The following is a 20,221-nucleotide window of genomic DNA, read 5'->3' as shown; positions in this document are numbered from 1 at the left end:
CTGTGCTGTTTTTTTGAGTCCTCTTTCACTTGCCTATACCGGCTGTTACTATACAGTAGCTGGACTCTGAAACGAATGAGATGAGACTGCAGTCTGGTAGGGTATCTGGCTTAGGGCATCTGCATTCTCCATAGAGTTGAGGGGAGCCTTACACATAAAACTATTTCTGCACTGAAGTGATCATCCCAACATAACTTATGCTTACTTGACTGATTTCTGCTTCTCTTGCCTTTGAACTGTATCCAAAGATCTTAGTCCTTCTGCTTGTAGTGTGGAATTAAATGGTAGCTGCTACTTTAACAATAATAAAGCTGATGTTAATGAAGATTCTCAAAGATATCCAACCACTAAAAGTTTACTACAGCTTTATAGTAAAATAAAAAGTGACTGTCTCTTACTGTAGAGATTCAACTTGCCAGCTTTTCCTTAAGCGTGGTACTTCTGTAATTTGATTCTTTCCCCCTTTTTTGGGGGCTCAATTACCTTAATACTGAGTTTTGTTTGAACTGTACATTTCTGCAGTGCAAGAAGCCCATACCATTTTTTTGAACCTTAATTGGTTTAAAGAACTCTAGACTTGTAGGCATTGCAAACTAGCAATGTTTTATAAAGACAATTTTTTTTTTCCCCTGGTCTTTTGTGTAAAATTAGCAGGCTGCCTTTTGAGTTTTGCTTGTTCAAGAAACTTTATAATCACAGAGCAAAATCCAAAAAATGCCTAATAGCATATAAAGGGTTCACCATGTCCAGTACTACTTTGTTCACTTAGTGGAGCTGGAACATAAGTGTCCTTTGTGCAAAGCCATTCAGATCTGTTGTCTTTCAGTGTTTGAGCTGATGATGTTAAACTTAGCTTGGCTTTATGTAAGTTATATTGCTTCTACTTCCTTAGAGTCAAAAGGAGAATTAAAGCAGGCTGTGTTTGGAGTAGCAGACATACCTAGACTGGTACATACATCTTACTGGAATCTGATGTTCTGCTACTACATCGTATAGCGTCGAGAATCCTGCCACTTGGGATACCCTATGACTTTCCGAGATTTGGGATAGTTATGTTACACACGTAAACTAACATTTCACATTTTCAAAGGCAGCAATTCAAAGTAAAACCTATTAAAACTACTGTTATTTCCCTGCTACCATGACACTAAACATTCAAGTAGTGTACATTCTTCCAAGAATGTACATTTCCATACATTCTTGGAAATACACATTCTTGGTAACTGTGTTATACTGCAAAGTCAACTTCTGTAAGTAAATAAAATACTTTATGAAGTACGTTGATGTTGAATTTCAGTGATAAAAGTACATACGTGCTGTTGCCTTTGTTGTGAGCAGGAAGCTTTGAAGTTTAACAAAATGTGAAATGCTCCTAAGACCCTCCATGGAGGACAGCGTTAAAAGGAGACTTTGTACATTGTATGAGTTACTCTGGGAAGAAGAAAAAAAAGCATCACTTGTGCACTGAATATCATAGTTTATATCTGAATATGTTTAAAGGTATGCTTTAACACACTGGACTTTGCTGAAAAATTTCAACTTCTAATCTTGGGAAAGTGAGGCACTACTGTGAACTTTTAAGACAGGCAGAAGAGTGAGACAAAGTTACTTTATACAGTGAGGTAAACTAAATGTCAAGTAAGTCAATGATAAGCTAAATTTCTCAGACAAGACTGTTTCGTGTCGTATGGAGCAAAATCATGCAGTTCTTCTCTAGAAAAAGTTGGATAACCTGTGGGCAGTTGTTTTAAATATGTGCAGTAATAAGAGAATCTTAAATTCTTTTTCTCCTTCCTGAAACTCTCCTATTAAAGATGCTCAGATAGTTTTATCAAGGTAAATCTGAGATAAGACTTCAAGGGACAGCCAACTCTTCTCATTTTCCTTTTTTTTTTTTTTCTTTTTTTGACTGAGAAAGGCAAAAGAGTTCCACTTCCAGTGTTCTGTTCCAGTGGAAAACCCGTGGAGAGAATTGCCTTGCAGCTGCTAGCTTTGTTGATATTCAGCCATAGTTTGGATGTTTGAGATGGGAGGCTTTAACATATAAAATGCTGTTGCACAAAGGGTCACCCACTGAAATCTTTATTCAGCTTCAGTGGGAAAATGGTGGTATTAAAATTATTTAAAGCTCAGCTTTGTTATTGATAACTGCGCTTTATAGCATAACGTAGTATGTTTTCTGAAAGTAGAGAAGGTGGGGCGGGAGAGCTACAGTCCTTTGATGGGCTTAGTTTTCAATGCAAGGAAAGTCCTGTATCAAAAAGGAGCACTCCCCTGGAACAAAATATAACTTAGGTAACTCCAGAATGATCATTAACCCAAGAGTGCTTTGTAAAACATGGATTGTGTATGTGCTACTTGTGTAAATTGCATTATGAAGGAGAAAACATTCTTGCTATTGCTGGAGCTGAGATCTGCTTTCTGCTTTAAAACATACTGTCTCCATAAATTTGGAATAAGAACTCCATTGACACCCCGTGTTTGTATTAGAGTGTACTGCAGATCAAATATGCTGATACTTGCTGAAATGCTTGTTACATATTTTAAAATGGGCTATAATAATACAAATAGTTGTAATTCATTTGCATTTCTACATAGAAATGATGTAGTTCACAGTGAAACCAATAAACATCTTGTGTTTTTTTATAGCAAATATGAGTACCTTTTGGATAGATGAGCTTAATAGCTACATGGCCTTCTTACAGGATACAATTTTTGTGACTTGAGTGTTAAGGGAGAAGGCTGTTGCTAGCAAACTTCTTGGCTGAACTGATGTTCTGGCGTCTAAAAGCAGATTTTAGTGCATTGGAATTACTGTACTTGTGTCATTTTTCAGTATTCATCATTTACCATTGTTAACTTTTTTTTTCTTGTTCTCCTTATTAGTTACTGTCTATAATATAATTGGCAGTTCTACATGCTAGAAGTAAACGTGTCCTGAATAGCATAACAGGTTGGACTGTATGGGATGATAATGCTGTAAGTAGCGTAGCTGTAATATTCATTACTACCTGAATCTATCACTTAAAAAATAAATACAATAATAATTGTAGAGGGTATCATTGAGCACCCTTAGAAATGAAATAAGTAAAGTTTTTAACTTTCCCAATCTGATACACTCCTCACTGCTGACAGCACTAAAGCAAGTAGGCAAGGCTAGCAGTCTGAACTAAACTTGTGAAAACATACCTCACCTTTTCCACTATACAACAAGCTTTACCTCTGTCCTTAGACCAAAGCTACTCTAAAACTTTCATTTTTTTTTCTTTCTTTTTTAGTACAGTGCAGATCTTGAAAGGCAAAGTAAAGGTTCATAACACCTGTACAGACTCTGGGAGTATCACAGATAACTTGCCCTCTGAGGATGTTACAGTGGGTGTGTGAACTTTGATTATAATTATTATTATTATTTTAAGTATATTTTACTTCTGTGACTTAAACTTTTTCTCTTTTGCTTGGTAGCAACAAAGTGTCTGAAAGGATCATAATACCTGATTTGGACCTGAACCTCCCAGGAAGGAAGGGTGGCCTGCATACCTCTATAGGTGAAGGGAAATTGATGATTCTGTTAACAGATTTTGCATACGTAATTTCCCATGGACACCATGTGTACGACTGTATACTAATTTTTATGTTCTAGTATTTGGAGCTTACTCATTTGTGTTTGAAAGTGAAATCACCAATTGTTTTTCGTGGCTTATTTTCTGGTTACTGTTCAAAGAGAGTGAGTGCTCTTTTCATTCAGAAAGACCTTTCTGCTGTTGCAAGACTTCTCTGATCAACTGTGCAGCTGAAGTGTAGTTTCCATTTCTCTCACTTGTGTGGATTAAACCATGTAGAGATTTTGTTGAGGCGACAATCTTCATATTAGTCAAAAATCTGATATTTTTATGATACATTCAAGCTACCTTCACTCATATTTTCATAACTTGTCATGAGGGTTGCACAGCTCCGTTTCAAATTGTAAGTCTCTGTTCCTACACTGGAAAGCAAATTTATTCATTGCAGGCAGTGTATTTGCCTGGCAAAACACTGCGTAGTTACTGTATTTCAGACCAAAAATATTTAATAGTGATCTATTTTTACCTAGTTTTGCCTCTGAAGATTTTGATACCAGGAGATTAATTGCATCATGAGGGCCTTTGTGAAAAACACTTAGAACAGATTTCTCAGTTATATCAATTTTCTTTTGCTAGTTACGACTACTATGCTTGGTGCCCTCTTTGACAGGACTAATATGAGGTTGCACAGAAAAAAAAGAGTGGTTTAAGGATGAAGGCAACACAGCAAGCAAGGTATGGGAGACAGCAACATGACGAAGAAAAGATACCAAATGCTGAATGAAGGTGAGAATAGTGAGTGGGAGGAATGGTCATCTCTTCCATCAAACCAGTAGCCAACTAGTTGCAAGATGTTCAAATATGACCAACTAAACAATCAAGAAGTTGTAAAGGCCTTACTATACTGTTATACTTTTTAATATAATTTCATTTTTAGGGATTTTTCTCAATTGCTGCCTCTCTCCTAATTGTTTTTAAAATTATTTCTATTCCTAATTAAGTCATTTTCCCCTCTTTTCTCTGCTAAGCCATACCTCAGCATCATGTTACTTCAGTCTCTCTTCTACTGCATTTTCAATTGCCTCAGCTCACTTGAACTCTTGTTCTTCACCACAGAAATACTGCCAGGGGCTTACATCAGTCTGACACTTTGAGACTTAAGTAGTTTCTCTTTGCTGATCTTGCTGCTCACAGTAGTGTAAGGCTAAACAACAATAAATAGCACTGTTAGGATTCCTGAGTGGATATGGTGACACTGGGAGGCCATCAATAGGCTTAGAAGGTCTTTCAAAGCACCACCCGTATATAGAGTTCGATGTTTTAAAGATATAACAATGATGTTGCACAATTATGTGATTACAATTACATGATTACAATTATAAGGTCTCACAGAAAATCAACCATGACTGATGTGAAAAACTTTTTGCAGGGCGTCAACAGTATTTCTGGGCATTGCTTGGTTCCCTGTATTATTTAGAAAAAAAAAAAAAAAGTGAACTACTATAGTTTCAAAAGTCAGAATTAACGTATTGAGACTGCTAATGTAGTTTGATTAATTTTTGTTTATTTGGAAACTGCAATTTTATGCAGTTTGCAATTTGGAAACTGCTCCTTTGAAGGAGCAAAGGAAAGCTGATTTGTCAGTCTTGGTCCTGCTTACTGAATGAAAGTAAAGGTAGATACAACATTTTATGCTTGTATACTGTTTTATTGTACAAAACAAGCAGTTTATTAAATATAGCACATCACGCTTCAGAAAGACACAAACATGCAAAGAGAAGTTTTTTGCTCATATTATTAGCTTGTCCCTCAAAATCAGTATGATCTTTTTTCCCGCTCTTTTAAAAGAAAGAGGACAAGTCTTTAGTTAAGTTTCAGTGTGCTTCCAAATGAAGCCTTTAAATATTGTCTTTCCTTAGTACTACTCATAATAGAGTAACACTCCTCAAACACTACTATTCTCCAGGCAATGTCATTTCCCAGTGATCAATTCATCTCTGAAATCTTGGTTATTTCATCTTTCATATCTTCGATCTCAGTTTGAACTCTTGTTAGATTGGTCAATTTCTCGTTCAGTAAAGCAATTTCTTTCTCACCTCGCAATACATCCTCAACTAATCTTCCTATTCTCAGTGTTAGGTCATTTATCAAAGGTTCCAAGATGGCAAAATCCTTTTTAAGATTGTACATCTTGGGTTTTAAATCATTTGCAAATGTAACAGTCTTCAGAACTTTTGCTCTGTCACCTTCGAGATTCAAAAGTCTATCTGAATGTTTGTCAAAATCACTCCTTAACTCAGACAATGCTGTCTTAATTTGTTCAATTTTTCTTGCATTACTGGATGCTAAGCTTTGTAGCTTTGTACTTCGGTCAATGCTACTAGTAAGCAGGTCACCTATATTTTCTACTGTCTTCTTTTCACCTTTTTCTACTTTATCTTCTAGTGCTTGCAAAGAACTTGTCAATGCAGTCATCTCTGAGACAAGGCCTGAAATACGCCTTATGTCAGTTTTTACTGTTACAATCTTCAAAGTTATGTTTTTTGCTACAGAAGCTGCATTCTCTTCAGCACTTGTAACTGCATGAAAAAGGGTTGTTAAATTCTTCTGCAGTTCTTCTTTCTTTTTAATTATGTTGCTAGACCATGTTTTCATTGTATAAATATCTTCCTGTAGATGTTTAATGTGAGAAGTTACTTGGAGGTCTTCCAGCTGTTCCAGTAAGTTCCAAGTCTTTTCACACTAGAGAAATACAAATAAAAATATTTGACAATTTTTCTAACTTAACTCCTACATCAAGATTAAAGTTATACTCTAATGAAATACCTTAGTATTCTGATATTGAAATTGAGAGTAAACCCCGTCTTTAGGAAATAAACTTGCGTTGCAAAACAATTAAAACATTCATTTTTCCTTTCAGCATATGTAACAAATTCAAATATTACTACTTCTTCTGTTCTTAAAAAAAAAAAAATACAGGAACATTCTATATCATTTTGTAGCATGACCTGAGGGAGGGAGGGGGAAACAAATCATCAAATGCAAATTTCTTTTGATTTACAGAAATTTTTCTATTGTCTATAATCTGTGTGATCCAGAAAGATTCATGTAGGAAGATATTCAGAAACATTTTAGAAATCTGCCTACTTTAAAGATTTAATTCCAAAGTCATGGAGCATAATTAACAGATGCGTTTTTATTTTGGGGATTGCAACATGTATTTTGAACAAAACATTCACATGAGAAAAAAACCAAAATGAATTAGGCATCATTCTCTTTTGTTTAAACAGCCACCAAAATGCATCACACACAAAAAAATATTACTTGGATAGCCCACTTTCCTGAAAACTATGTTAACGAGGGAAAACTCATGCTACTCTTGGATTTTTGGCTGAATTTGCTAGTTCACTGTTGTGTTTTGTTACTTTAAATGATTGGTTCTTGGTTTTCAAATTTGAGAGGAAGAAATGAAAATATCTGCTCTCTTATTCATACCTCATAGGAAAATAATACACTACAGACATGTTGAAGTATTTCAGAATCATTCACGTTATCACTTAGTTTCTATATCTGAGATGAAATCTGGTTGGGATTATGCTGATTCTTCATGTCAGTAATAACTGTTGACTAGCTACCTAAATTGGCAATGATGGTTATGATATAATGGTTAAATTTAATTTTAAAGCAACAGAGACTCCAAATTACACAAGATACTAGAAAAAGATACAAGAAGAGAGGAGCAGGTCAGGTCTTCAAACACACACACTAGTAATAGCTTGGTTTTCAGCAGTGGAAACATCAATGCACATGAAGGCTGGAACCAGACCTATGACAGGCATAGCTACCATCTTACTCTTCTCCCTAACAAATGGTTCTTTTCTCTGGTAACAGAATAATATTTGAAAACTCAGAGCAAAATATAAAGTCTCCGTATTTTTTTTATTACTATTTTTATGAGAAACACTAAGGACAGATCTTTTATTCAGTACTGCACCTGTTTTTTGCACTTATCTTAATACCCTATTAAAGGACTACCAGGTTGTTTTCAATACTTAAATGCACTTTTAAATTATGTTTCCTTTCAAACATAAAACTTAATGACCAAATTGAAAGGGTAAGCAGAACAATAACAATGCTTATTTGTTAAAGAACCGACAACATATGTTCCTAATTAACTAGTATTTCACAACTCAAAATGCATCTTCATTAAAATGATTAATTGTCAGTAATTTCCCTCAACTAATAAAAAGTATCCTATCAACCATCCGCTTGACTATTAAAAGCTAATAATTCTGCAACTAGGCACACACAGAACATGAAAACAGAGGTTGACAAATTAAACAAATTAAAATTAAGGTTAGCCACACTACTAATTTTAAAAACAAAAACAACAAAAAACCCATCTACTTTTTTTTTTTTTTAATTGGAATGGCATTGTAAACAAAGCTACAATGTAAAATCTTCTGGGTACTGTCTGCTGGCAAACTTTTAATCCAGATTGCTTTCTTTGACTGACACATAGCTTTTAATCATCCACATTTGTATTGTTGCTGAGCAAGCTCCCATGCAACTCAGTAGAAAATGTTTTATGATCTCTATTCTTTTTTATTAATTGATCAAGTTTTCAGAATAGGTTTGACCCGCTGACCTGCATGAATGATATTAATTTGTTCAATCCACAATAAGCCAGTGCAGATCTTGGAGGAAAAAAAAAAAACACCACCAAACAATCAAACAAACATATTCTAGAGGCCATAATTAGTTTCACAAAATCATACTAATCTTTTTTTCTGAGGCCAGTAGTAAAAATAACACCAAAGAAACAAGCATTTAAACAACTTGTTAGTGTTGGTCATTCCTCATTAGCACAGAACTGTTTGCTTAAGAACAAAATATTAGAATTTACATTGTAAAGAGCTGTGCTGGGTTTCCTAGTTAACGCCTCCTAAGGATGAGGATTTCCTGTTCCATCTTATGTATATTTAATTTTTAACACAGACAGTGATGATGGAAGGCATTAAATTGGGGACCATACCATTGGTAGTGTTACCACCCTTCTCCAAGCAGAGATGAAATAAAAACACAGTAAAACACACTTGTGAAGAATATTTAAAAAATCTTTTAGTATAGTATATATTTATAATATTTTTAATCAAACACTGAACATTAAAGTATGTATTCTGCACTCTTTTCTGGAAGACCAATTCATTTTCAATTAGATTATGCACCAGGACAGGGCAATACACCGCAACATATTTTTATTGAATAACTGTAAACAGATGTAATCTGTACCTAAGCAATAAATATATGAAACTGATTTCTTAGCATTGAGAAGTACAAGTTTAATTTGTATCAATGTGCAGCATTAACTACTTAGAGATTTATTCAGTACAGATAAATGAATGTAGAAAAATTGAATAACTTAAAACAAATTAATTCATAAACATTATACATTCATACTGCCTACTAAGCAATTTCCTTCCCAGAATTCAGAAAATGGACATTACCAAGATGTATGTCTGTAGACACAAAATTATGGTGGTCCTGAGATCCAAATTTCAATACATAGCTACCAGCCCTATAATGTAGCACTATGCCCTGTGTAAACTGATCTATGAATAGATTCCACCCCCCCCCCCCCCCCCCCAGAAGTGCATTAGTATCAATGGCTTCCATGAATTGCAGCCCTTGTTTCACCAAAGTTTAGGAAACATTGTCAGTTGACAAACAGTTTCTTCTCCTTTGAAATGCAAACCAATACCAAACAAGTCATGTTATGCCTAAAAGAGAACATTCCATAGAGGAAAACTCGTTAACATTTCTAACAGCAATAAAAAAACCTCTCAGTCTAATACGATGACTGATCACACTGAACTTGCAAAAGAAATAATGGAATAAGAATCCCAGCAGGAATAAGGACTTCAGTCTATACTTAGTCCAAAGACTTCAATGGGAGAACAAAACCGTGACTGAGTTTAGGAAGGAAAAGGATGGAGGTGAAGTCTAATGAGGCTATTTGCATGAAGTCGAACAAATAAAAGATAACACCAGCTGCTATATACCCCCCACCTATAAATACCAATCAAATACAAGGTTCTCAGTAAGGGGTACTTTACTATTTTCTGTAGTGCTGTTGTACCTAAAATTCAGCATCAGCTGTTAAATATGTATTTCGTGCTTTCTTGCATATAATAACATGCGGAGATTCCCACTTCCCATTGAGAAGTCTGTATCATAAGCACAAAAACGTGATGATATATGTAACATATTAAAAATTATCTACAGTGTACAGCTGTCTAGAGCCAAGAACTTAGTTCGTTGTGTTACGAAGTCCATGGAATATGGTAACAAGAAGTAACAACATAAAAACCAAAGTTTTTTTCTTTTTAATGGAAATGAAATATAAATTACAAATTTTAATCTGATGTCTGTATTTCCCCGCTCAGCCTTTCTCCCTCCTCCCCGCATATGCTGGAGTCAAATTATAAATAAACTAATAAAGTGCTTTTTCATCAATGAAAACCCTAAGTCCAAATTCACTTATCCCCATCCTGGTTATTTTTTAACTTAGAGCCTTCTAAAGTTATTCCTTCAGCACTTGAAGATGCTTTTATGTCAGGTACTACTTCTTCTAAAACCACTGTTTTATTTTGCAGTTTCAATATGCTGCCGTTGTACTGCATGGCTTCAAGAATGTTTTGCATCATCTTTGTATCAGAGAGAGTTTTCAACATATTGTTTTCCACAGTATACAGCTTTGTTGTTAATCCCTCTATCTTTTTCTCCATAGTTAGCAATTCACTTGATAGTCTAAGAATAGAATGAATAGCGTTTTCAATTGTTGGCAAATAGGTCTTGCACTCCTCAATTTTAGGTTCATAGGCTGCAAGTTTCTGATTCAGGTCTGTGTCCTTGGCTAACAGACCATTCTGTTCCTCTTCTAGCTTCTCGACTGCCTTTGCGTGTAAATCCAACTTTTGTTCAACTCTAGTGAATTCCTCATCTTCTTGCCTTTTTACTGTTTTAATATTTCTGGCTGTGCTGTCTTCCAAATCTTTTAATCTTTCTGAAAGGGATTTAATTCTTTGGTCAACCTCATTAATTTGGGAAGTAACTTCTGTATGTATGAACTTCGCTTCAGATTTTATTCCACTAGTGTTTGTGTGCATTTCATCCAAGCTTCTTCTCCAGGAATTTGTAATATTTTGAAACTTCTCATTAATGCTCTGCATCTTTATAGAGAGAGTCTGTTCATTGCTCTGAATATCCCTTATGATGTTATGAAGAGAAGATACTTCCTGCTTAAACTCGGTCATCACAGACATAGATGAAGCAGCGTCTTGTAGGACACTTTCAGAAGACTCAAGCTGTATTTATAACACAAAACAACGTCCATATCTACTTAACAAAAGTAAGACTAGAAAACCACTCGCATTTATTTATCAGAGTATAAAGTCCTTTAGAAGCCACTTTAATTGTTACAAAGCTCAACGTTAATATTAGTTTTCACATTTTGTTGTTAAAAATATTGATTTATTTAGCGTTAAAGAGCCACGTAAAAAGGTATGTTTGTTGATGAATTTCCATAGAATGCATACTTTTTTTGGTAAAATATATCACACTGCAAAATGTTGCACGGGATTTAGGTTATCTGAATGTAGTATATAAACACCCAAATTATAGCATAATTATGGTGTTTATATATATAGACGACAACATTATGAGATCAGTGCTAAAACAACATCACTTACATAAGCCATGTTGTTCTCATTCTTTCTAAGATACAAGTGATAATTCTGCAGCCAGCCTAAGTTTTCTACTTAATAGTGTCACACATAGCAATGAAAAAAATAAATACTACTTTGTTCTCCTAACATTTCAGTGTTTCTTTCCTATTACAGTTATGTAGTAGACCAGTTCTAGTAACTTTTCTTCAAGCAAATGTATATTTGAATTATATACAGAACAGTAATGGTAGAATGAAGTATGCGCATAAACATAAGTTCTCTAAGTAGTTTAGCGTCTAAAAAAAATAAGACAGATACAACTGCTATATTTACATCCTTGAACAATGGTAATGGATTGATACACGTAGGTGCATTAATAAAATTAAGACGAATCCCATTCCTAAGGTGTCTTTTTAAAATAAGAATAAAATCATTTTTATATTTCAAGAGTCAGAATAGCTTTTGATGGACTAAGTGAGTTTTGCTACTACTTTCACCATGGTTATGATTTCCTTATCAATGTGCTCACTGTTCATGTATTAATGTTCATTCTAATATGTACACAAGGTCAGTAAATTAGGATTTAAATAAATAATGCTAAGCAACACACTCCTTAAACTTTTTTCAATGATTGCTACATTGCAAGTATAATACAGAGTACTTCAAAATATTCTTTATCTTCAAAAAAACACTTCTGTAAGGCAGATTTTACATTTATCTTCATTTGAAAGACATAAAAAACTGGCAAAAAGCAACCTGAACAAGATTCAGTAGCAAATCAATAAATGAAATTAACGAATCAGAAGTGAGACCTGATTTCTTGTGCCGTCTTCACAAATGTTTCAATGAAATATTCAAAGGCCAATTCATAGGCAAGTAGAACACATTATAAAAAATTATCAAAAAGAAAAGTCAGTTAAATTTGACTAAAGGACAATGAAATAAGACAATGAAAAATGTTCATCAGAAGTTAATGATTAACATCTTAACTGGATACCTTTTCAGAAATTAAATTGACTTTATTTTCCATGTCCAGGAACTTTTCAGTTTCTTGCTGCAAGAAGTTGTACCTTTTTTCCATATCAGCAAATCGCCCTGACTGCTGAAATAGGAACCTGCAAATTGCAAACAAATAAATAATAAATATAACTATATAACTATAGTTAAGCATTCCAGGATCTGATTCACAGGGATTCGTGCTGATAGAATTTGCCAGATCAATATGTGACGGGGGGAAAAAAAATACAGGGCTTAATGAATCTGATCTGTCTTCGTAATGGAACTGCCAGTTTCTAATAGATGTGTAAAAATAAGGAAATATTTGTAGATGTGCTTCATTTTTACACAGGGTACCTTTCAAACAAAAACATCTGAGAAGGCAAAGATTTCAGAGAATACAGTGAGGTCATTACATGTTTGTAATGCTTTGCCACACAGTTAAAGTAGTATATTTCACTGATAAAGTATGATTCAACTGGTGGAAATAAAACACACAAGACTAATTTGGACTTTCTTACAAAGCATCACAAAATCATGTATAGCAACCTTTAGATTTAGAAAGGCTGGTTAAGCTAATGCTGCCTAATGTTAAACAGCATTAATCATTTAACATTAATCAACATGTGACCATCCAAGAACAGTAAAGCTTCTGTTATGATGATGCTAGCTTTGTGAACAGACAGTAGATATCTCAGTTCTGTACATACTGGATTCACTCACTGTGAACTTGGGAGCAGAAACAAAGTGAGACAACCAAGCAAACCCCTGATTTTTACTGGGCACCTATTAATCCCTAATCAAGCTTTATTGTAGACTATCCAGCAGTCCTCTTAATAGTAAGAGACATTTTATCTAGAATACAGTTTATTTAAAATACTTGCACTATCATAAATTGATATTCTTTAGTATATTGCATAGCAGTTAAAAGTCTCTAAAAGAACTATGATAAGTCTACATGGATTAAGGTATGCAATGAAAGCTAAAAGTGATAGCTACAAACTGATAAACAGAATGACACAGAGAAATAAAATGATTAGCGATGTTTCTGCCCAATGTTTTATGTGTATCTATTTATGTATGTCATGCATTTATCAAAGACTTAGCATCACACAGATTGCATTATCTAAAATAAGAACAAGTTCTGCAGGATTTTTTAAAGAACGTAATAGTCTGGATTAATTTCTTGCACTAGAGTTCTGAGAATTTCATCATAGCAGTTCTGCACAAAGCTCAGTTTCTGATGGAACTAATGTATGGATGTCACTAAGATATACTGGAACACCTTTTACAAAGATTAGTTGTCATCTTCTTGAAGACTGCATGAAGAACATTTTACCACACTGCTGAGCAAATCTACTCTACTTCCCTTCTACTGTTGATTTATTTATTCCCTGCCAACCGAGCCTTATTGTGCTTACTGCAAGATTAAGTTGCTCTTCAGAGTTAGATGTAGCCTCCAAAGCAGATATTTACAATTCATGAGCAAGGCACCTTTTAAACTTTCAGCATGATTAAACAGATTAAGCTTCTGTGAATGCCTCACTGTATAACGATATTTCCACACCTGTGAATACTGCTATTCTTTTCTTGACCCTTCTAGCTTTAACATGTTTCTACAGTCACTTAATACAAACAATATATTCAAATGTTACTAATCATGTTGTCCATGACTGAATACAGTATAGAATACAAATGAAAATATTAAAATCCACTGTAGAGGATTACCTACCAGGTCAGCACCAGGCAAGCTGCAAGGGAAATTACATTCAAGGCTGTCCGCGAGTCTACCCAAAAAGAACTCTGATTATTGCTCATCCTGGGACTTGCCAGCTTCCCACGATTACTGTGCTTCTCAAGCTTTTGCGAATCTTCATCGGTCTTGGATAAAGAAATACCTTTTTTCCTCTGCTTAACTTCAGACATTTTGTGTTTTTAAAAAGCAGGAGCAAAAAGAGAGCTACCAAACAAAACAAAACAAGAGACTTTTTATTATTTTTATTTTTATTTACACAAATACCCCCAAAACGTTTCCTTTGGTGCTTAATATCTTACCTAGTGAGGTGAACTTCCATAAAGCATCACAATACTTCCATAAGACTTTGTGAAGACTTTTTTTTATGTACAACAGAGCACAACTTTCTTTTTTTTTCTGAACAAACTGAACTGACTCTTCAAACCTTAGCTAATTTCACTTTTCCAGAAATATTTTAGCTGTTGAAGAATAAGCCATTTTGAAGACATATTTAGAAGCACAAGAACTGAAATAAGCATGATAATTATTATTTTTATAGTTGGTGATTATTGTCAGGATATTAGCAGAAGTTTCTGTATCCTGTTTTAAATATTTGTACATTTTAAAAAATGTTATCTCCCATTTATAAATATAGCATTACAAATAAAGATTTAGTTTAGACAAGGTCCTGTTGAAATTATTTCATCTGTGAAACTATAGGCAGCAGCTAATATGAAGCCATTCACAGAAAAACACAGAAGACTAATGAAATACATTTAGATAAAAGAAAAACTGTTACTTTCATTAAAAGTGATGTCCAGGTAAGTGAGTCTCCACTTTCAAAGAGTGCAGAAGCTCACATTCTGCCCAGCCACGTGGAAACCCTGAGGCAGTGTCAGACCCGAGGTCTGCCAGCACTTAATTAAAAAGGGATTAATTGCACCCGTGCTGGATTCGCTTTGGCACCGTTTGGGACAGGAGCGCGGTGCTTCTTTCCGCATCACTCCGCAACACCGCAGCTTAGGCGCACATCAAAATATAAACGTTTGGATACCAGAGATACTTACTCGGTTGCATGCACGCCTACAAGGCCCTTTTTAAGACTGTCACAAGCGTCCGAAGCTTTGCGCTGTCTGCAAGTAACGGCACCGGGGCGCGCGCTCCGCGCCTGAAGTACGCAGGAAGAAATAAATAAAACACGTCTCCCCCTCACAAAAGCCTAGCAGGGAAACTGCTTCGTATCTCCTCTGGTACCTGCGGGGCTGAGAGCGGGCCTTGCGGGGTGCCAGCTCCGAGGGGGGCAGCACAGGACAACGGCTCGGGGCGAGGAGGGCGGCCCCCAGCTCGCCACGTCAGGCGCGTGCCCGCCTCAGCAGGCCGCTGGGGCTCGCAGCGCGCCGCCGAGGCCTCCGCCACGGCTCTGCGCCGGGGTGGGGCGGCAGCGCCGGGCTCTGGGCTCCGGGCGTTGTGCGCCGCGGGGCGGGGCGGGGCGGGGGCTGCCGCCGGCACCGGGACGGCCCCGCCGCTCCGCCCGCCCCCGGGCCCGGAAGGAGGAAGCGCCCGTGGGCCGCCGCTCGGGCGGTGAGCGGCTGCTGCTCCGGGCGAGGCCTCGCTGCCGGCGGCTCCGAGTGGCAGGTAACCAGCGTCGCCCCCCCGCACCGAGGGGAGAGCGGCCGCGGCCCCGCGGGGGCGGTCGGGCCGTGGCGGGGTGTGGGGAGGCGGCTGCGGCCGCTGCGGTTTTTGTTCTGGTTTCGCTGCGTGGCTGGGGCGGTGGGGAAAGGGAAAGGGAAAGTGCCTGTAGCCGGCCTCGGTACCTGCCCAAGACTGCGGGGGAAAGGAGCAGTTTGTGTCTTGGTCAGTACTGGAAAGCTTTTCCCTAAAAAATAGCTCTTACCTCGGAAGCGCGTAAATGTATGTTTGTGCACCGGGGGCTGCCAAAGGAAGGTTTAGCCCAGCCTTTGGCAGTGTTGGGTGCTCTGTCGTGTGTCCATGGTATCGCAGTGCACCTGTGGGGAGTCCTGGATCTGGAGGACGTTGGGTTGATCTTGTGGGAATCTGTGAGGGTTTGTTTTGTGTTGTAGTTCAGCCCAGTGCTGCCAACCGCAAGAGGAGTCCTCGTGTCCCCATTGCACGATCCAAGGACTTCAAAATTTTGAGGTATGTAGCGTGAGGAGATGATACACAGATACACTTAACAAGTATGTGAGCTTTCACAGGCCATGAATCTTTAGTTCTGCAAGCTTTCATAAACATAAAGTGACAGAAATGTGGTAAAGGACTTCAGTTCATGTTTGTGGGTCGTCACCCCCAAAATTACCAGTACGTATCTGTTTTTTTTTTTATTATTATTGGAAACTTCCATTCTCACAGTGAATGCAAGTAGTCTTCTGTGAGTCTCATTAATTGTTAAAGACTGAAGTCTTTATACGTATAGTCTTTATATGTTTACATGAAGTCTTTATATATGTATTTATATTTATACCTGGTTTATATGCCTCCAAGTGGAGCAATTGTGGAAAATCATAGGATCATTTAGGTTAGAAAAGGCCTCTAAGATCATCTGGTCCAATCCTTAACCTATCACTGCCAAGTCAACCATTAAACCACGTCCCTAAGCTCTACATCTACACAACTGTTCACCGCCACAGATGGTGATTCAACCACTTCCCTGGGCAGCCTGTTCCAATGCAGCACATCCCTTTCAGTGCAGAAATTTTTCCTAATATTCAACCTTAAACCTCTCCTGGCAAAATTTAAGGCTGTTTCGTCTTTTCTTGTCACTTGGTGAATGGGAGAAGAGCCTGATTCCTACCTTGCCTCCTTTAAGGTGGTTGTAGAGCATAATGAAGTCTGCCCTGAGTGCTTCCTTTCCTCCGGGCTAAACAACCCCAGCTCCCTCAGCCACTTCTCATAAGACTTGTTCTCCGGGCCCTCCACAAGCTTCATTGCCCTTTGGACATGCTCCAGCACCTGGATGCCCTTATAGTGAGGGGCCCAAAACTGAACACTGTATCAGACTGTAGTAAATTAATTTTGGTAATGTTCAGCTGGATGTTTTGATTTAAAATAATAGCATCTGGTATCTACGTAATACCTGAAGACTATTATTCATATTCACAGTAGCTTGTGAACGATTAAAATGTAAATATTTAATGTACCCTTTTACTCTGTTGAAGAGGAATGATATTAAATTTCCCTTGTAGTACTTCCTTGATGCTGTTGTGCTGTCCAGCCAAGCTGGACAAGTAGGTCTCAAACAGTATAACTAAACTTACGCAACAGTAGTATGAAAGTCATTTTTATCAGAACAGAAGTGAATATCAATTAAGTTTCTGCAGTTTGTAATAGCAGCTTACCTGAAGATTCAGTCTGTTTTCCACTAATGCAGCTACTCTGCTACTTTTTCTGACTTTAATATAAAAATTCTTAAGATAACTTAAAACTGTTTTCATTGTACTTGTAAGTTATATTCTGTTTCCAGCTTGACTTTTATTTTTTTCTTTTTTTTTTCCCCACACTGAAGAAACATGGATGTGAAGAGTAGAAATTATTTACTCATGAATCGTCAAGCACTGGAGAGAGACATCAAGACCTCTTATATTATGGATCATATGGTAGCTGACCAAGTACTAACGTTACAGGAGGAAGAGAAAGTGAAACAGCAGGTAGAATCATCTCTCACTGATTTTTATCTCCCTTGGCTGCTTACGTGTTTTATTGTCCTTTTTAAAAATAATTATTTCTGCCTATTATTACTGGATTCAGCAAATTCTTAATCGTATGCTTAGCTTGCAGTCTTTATTGCACTTCATAACGTTGAGTTGAGGGCTTGCTCCAATTGTAGCCTGTTTCTGTAACTAAAATCGTGGTCTATAATTGACAGTGATAGATTAGATGATTTCTGAAGTCTCCCAGTTTTGTATAACATCTGTTTTAATATTTATTCTAGAACACACAGAAGGAGCGAGCAGCTATGCTAATAAACATTATTCTTGAAAAAGATAATAATTCATATAGATCCTTTTATAATGCACTGCTTCATGAAGGGTACAGAGATCTTGCTGCACTTCTTCAGGATGGCATTCCTGTCTTCTCCTCTGGTAATGGAAAGAGTTCTCTGGATGGAATGACTTCTTATGGTAAGTGTAACTACAGTGATCCCTGTGCTTCAAAGTAAAGAGAAGTTGTATTTTTATTCCTTGCCAAGTGACTATAATACCTGTTCCAATGAAGCAGGAGTAACCAACAAGTGCATTCACTTGCTTTGCTAGCACAGTAATCAGTATTCCTGTATTTCACATATTTAATACAGTAGGAGAGGATGGTTGACTTTTGTAGGTCATCTTGAAAATGTTCTTATTTAGTAATGTGTATTTTAAAAGACTGGAAACTTCCTGTTTTTTTTTTTTTCCTAAATTGTAACATTTTACTTAAGTTTACTTTACTTAAGATCAGGTGCACATTTACTTTCCTGTTATGCTTTAGTGGCCCTATTACAAGTCCTGCTGTCTTAGCTTCAATCAATGGAAGGCTGGCATGGACCACAATGCTGTGCTGTTACCCGCAAAGTAAAAGCCCTACGTAGCATATTTTCTTTTCTGCTGCATCCTTGGAACAGTAACTTCTGGCTGAGAAAGTGACTTGACTGTTGGGAATAGTAATGTTGAGTTCCCGTGTTTGTTTGCCATAGTTTCTATTGGTTTTGTTAATTATCTTTTCCCTTCCTGGGATTGATGTAACTAGGTCTAGCTTGCAGAAAATATAGTTAATAATTGTGACATTACTGTAGGTGAGGGGCTGGTACCCACTTAGTAATTTATGTCAAACAAGCAATATTTTTTCAGTATCTGCTCTTGTTAGTCCAATAGCTTTTAGAGCATTTGTATGGGATACAAGCTAGGGGAAAGAGGTGACTAGTTATTGATAGAGAATTCTTTGTTTTGTTTCTGTTTTGCTTTGTTTTGAAGAGGTGTCATGTTTAGAAATTGCTTTTCATTTTCATGTTTCTTGTTTTTAACTTCAGTTAAGAGAATTCTCTGTGAAGGAGGAGTACCACAAAGACCGGTTGTGTTTGTCACTCGGCCAAAACTGGTAGATGCTATTAAACAGAAACTGTACTGCTTGGGAAGTGATCCAGGCTGGGTCACAGTTTATGGAATGGCAGGCTGCGGAAAGACTGTTTTAACAGCAGAAGCTTTAAGGGATCACCAGCTCTTGGAAGGTACTTTTATAGAAACATCTCTGTTTTTATATATTGCTACAAGTATACACATATTGGCTGTGTATGATGAAGTATTTTTATGTCATCTTAAAAGTAATTTAGTATTTACGTTGCTAAATTCCATAGGTGTTTTTGAAATATTGGCTTGCAAGTTATAGCTTTCATATCCATAGTGCTCTCATAGTGCTTTCATAGTGCTCTAGGACCACTGAATATTTTACTAATGTATGGAAAAAGATTCTGAGTAGCTTTTTACCTTGGAATCTGCTTTGGTTTATGAGAGTAGATACACCCTTAATTAACCTGAAATTGTTATTTCTGTCAGTGTAAAATGCAAAATAATCATTTTAGTCTTTATTCCTTTTGGACTCTGCTTGTTGAGTCAGACTTTTACCCATTCTTTGTGAGTTTAAAAAATCGTGCTCAAACTGTAACACAGATTTTAATTAGGACATATGTTTGTGGTGCGATTATGCTAGCATTATGTTAGCTTACAGTCAGTGCATCATAAATGAAATAATCTACTAGTATTTTTTCTGCATAGGACACTTGGAGGAGAAAATGCAACTGAGATAATAGAAAACATAATGGAGGGATAGAGAATACAGCATCCTCTGCTGCAGCTGACTCTTCTAGATGCTTTCTTACTCACTGTTTTGTGATGATTTCACATCCCAGCCTCTTTCTGTAGGGTGAAAACAATGAATGCTGAGTCAGAGTAGCAGGAAGGTTGGATGCAGAAGGGGTTGTCAAGGGTCAGGCAGGAATGCAAGTAGAGAGGAGGGGCAGCATCAGTGGCAGTGTGAATTCTCTGTGGAAACTTGCCCTACAGAGCCTGTTCCTTCAAAAAGAAAAACCAGTAGTCCTGTAGAATCAACCTTCTGTGTTAACAGTAGAGTTTTAAGGTTGCTTGCAATTGACTTTGCAGTTTATATTTTCAATTGTATTATTGATTGCTGTTCTACTCTGCTATAAATACTTC

The 20,221-nt window shown here is 36.8% G+C and overlaps 2 protein-coding genes across 4 annotated transcripts in view; one reads left to right on the top strand and one right to left on the bottom strand.

Moving 5' to 3' along the window:
* Nucleotides 1-1,826: 1,826 nt before the first annotated feature.
* IKBIP (IKBKB interacting protein) lies at nucleotides 1,827-15,468 on the bottom strand. Of its 3 annotated transcripts, XM_080596152.1 has the most exons (5): nucleotides 15,273-15,468; nucleotides 15,086-15,186; nucleotides 14,016-14,243; nucleotides 12,285-12,402; nucleotides 8,802-10,927 (listed from the first exon to the last, which is right to left on the bottom strand). In XM_080596152.1, exons 3-5 carry the CDS (start codon nucleotides 14,207-14,209, stop codon nucleotides 10,097-10,099), a joined length of 1,143 nt encoding a protein of 380 aa, XP_080452278.1. In that variant the 5' UTR covers nucleotides 14,210-14,243; nucleotides 15,086-15,186; nucleotides 15,273-15,468; the 3' UTR covers nucleotides 8,802-10,096. The 3 variants fall into 3 exon arrangements, with proteins under 3 accessions (XP_080452279.1, XP_080452278.1, XP_080452277.1); XM_080596153.1 differs by lacking the exon at nucleotides 8,802-10,927 and adding an exon at nucleotides 1,827-6,302 and having other exon boundaries at nucleotides 15,086-15,465; XM_080596151.1 differs by having other exon boundaries at nucleotides 15,086-15,467.
* A 39-nt stretch (nucleotides 15,469-15,507) lies between these two features.
* APAF1 (apoptotic peptidase activating factor 1) overlaps nucleotides 15,508-20,221 on the top strand; it is a 36,912-nt gene continuing 32,198 nt past the window's right edge. Inside the window, exons 1-5 of the mRNA XM_080596068.1 lie at nucleotides 15,508-15,653; nucleotides 16,100-16,175; nucleotides 17,542-17,683; nucleotides 17,968-18,157; nucleotides 19,042-19,239. Of these exons, the coding sequence (XP_080452194.1) occupies nucleotides 17,546-17,683; nucleotides 17,968-18,157; nucleotides 19,042-19,239 (526 nt within the window). The 5' untranslated portion in view covers nucleotides 15,508-15,653; nucleotides 16,100-16,175; nucleotides 17,542-17,545. The remainder of the gene's footprint in view (nucleotides 15,654-16,099; nucleotides 16,176-17,541; nucleotides 17,684-17,967; nucleotides 18,158-19,041; nucleotides 19,240-20,221) is intronic.

The sequence above is a fragment of the Anser brachyrhynchus genome, assembly GCF_964034855.1.
Source record: "Anser brachyrhynchus genome assembly, chromosome: 1".
Classification (NCBI taxonomy): Eukaryota; Metazoa; Chordata; class Aves; order Anseriformes; family Anatidae; genus Anser; species Anser brachyrhynchus.
Note: the sequence above shows the minus strand (reverse complement) of the source record. Positions and strands in the feature narration are given on the sequence as shown.

Coding starts and splice junctions, on each gene's coding strand:
- IKBIP (XM_080596152.1), bottom strand. CDS start 14,209: ATGTCTGAAGTTAAGCAGAGGAAAAAAGGTATTTCTTTATCCAAGACC. Junction 12,403..14,015: donor GCTTGCCTGGTGCTGACCTG/GTAGGTAATCCT, acceptor TGCAATTTGCAG/GTTCCTATTTCAGCAGTCAG. Junction 10,928..12,284: donor TCAATTTAATTTCTGAAAAG/GTATCCAGTTAA, acceptor TTATAAATACAG/CTTGAGTCTTCTGAAAGTGT.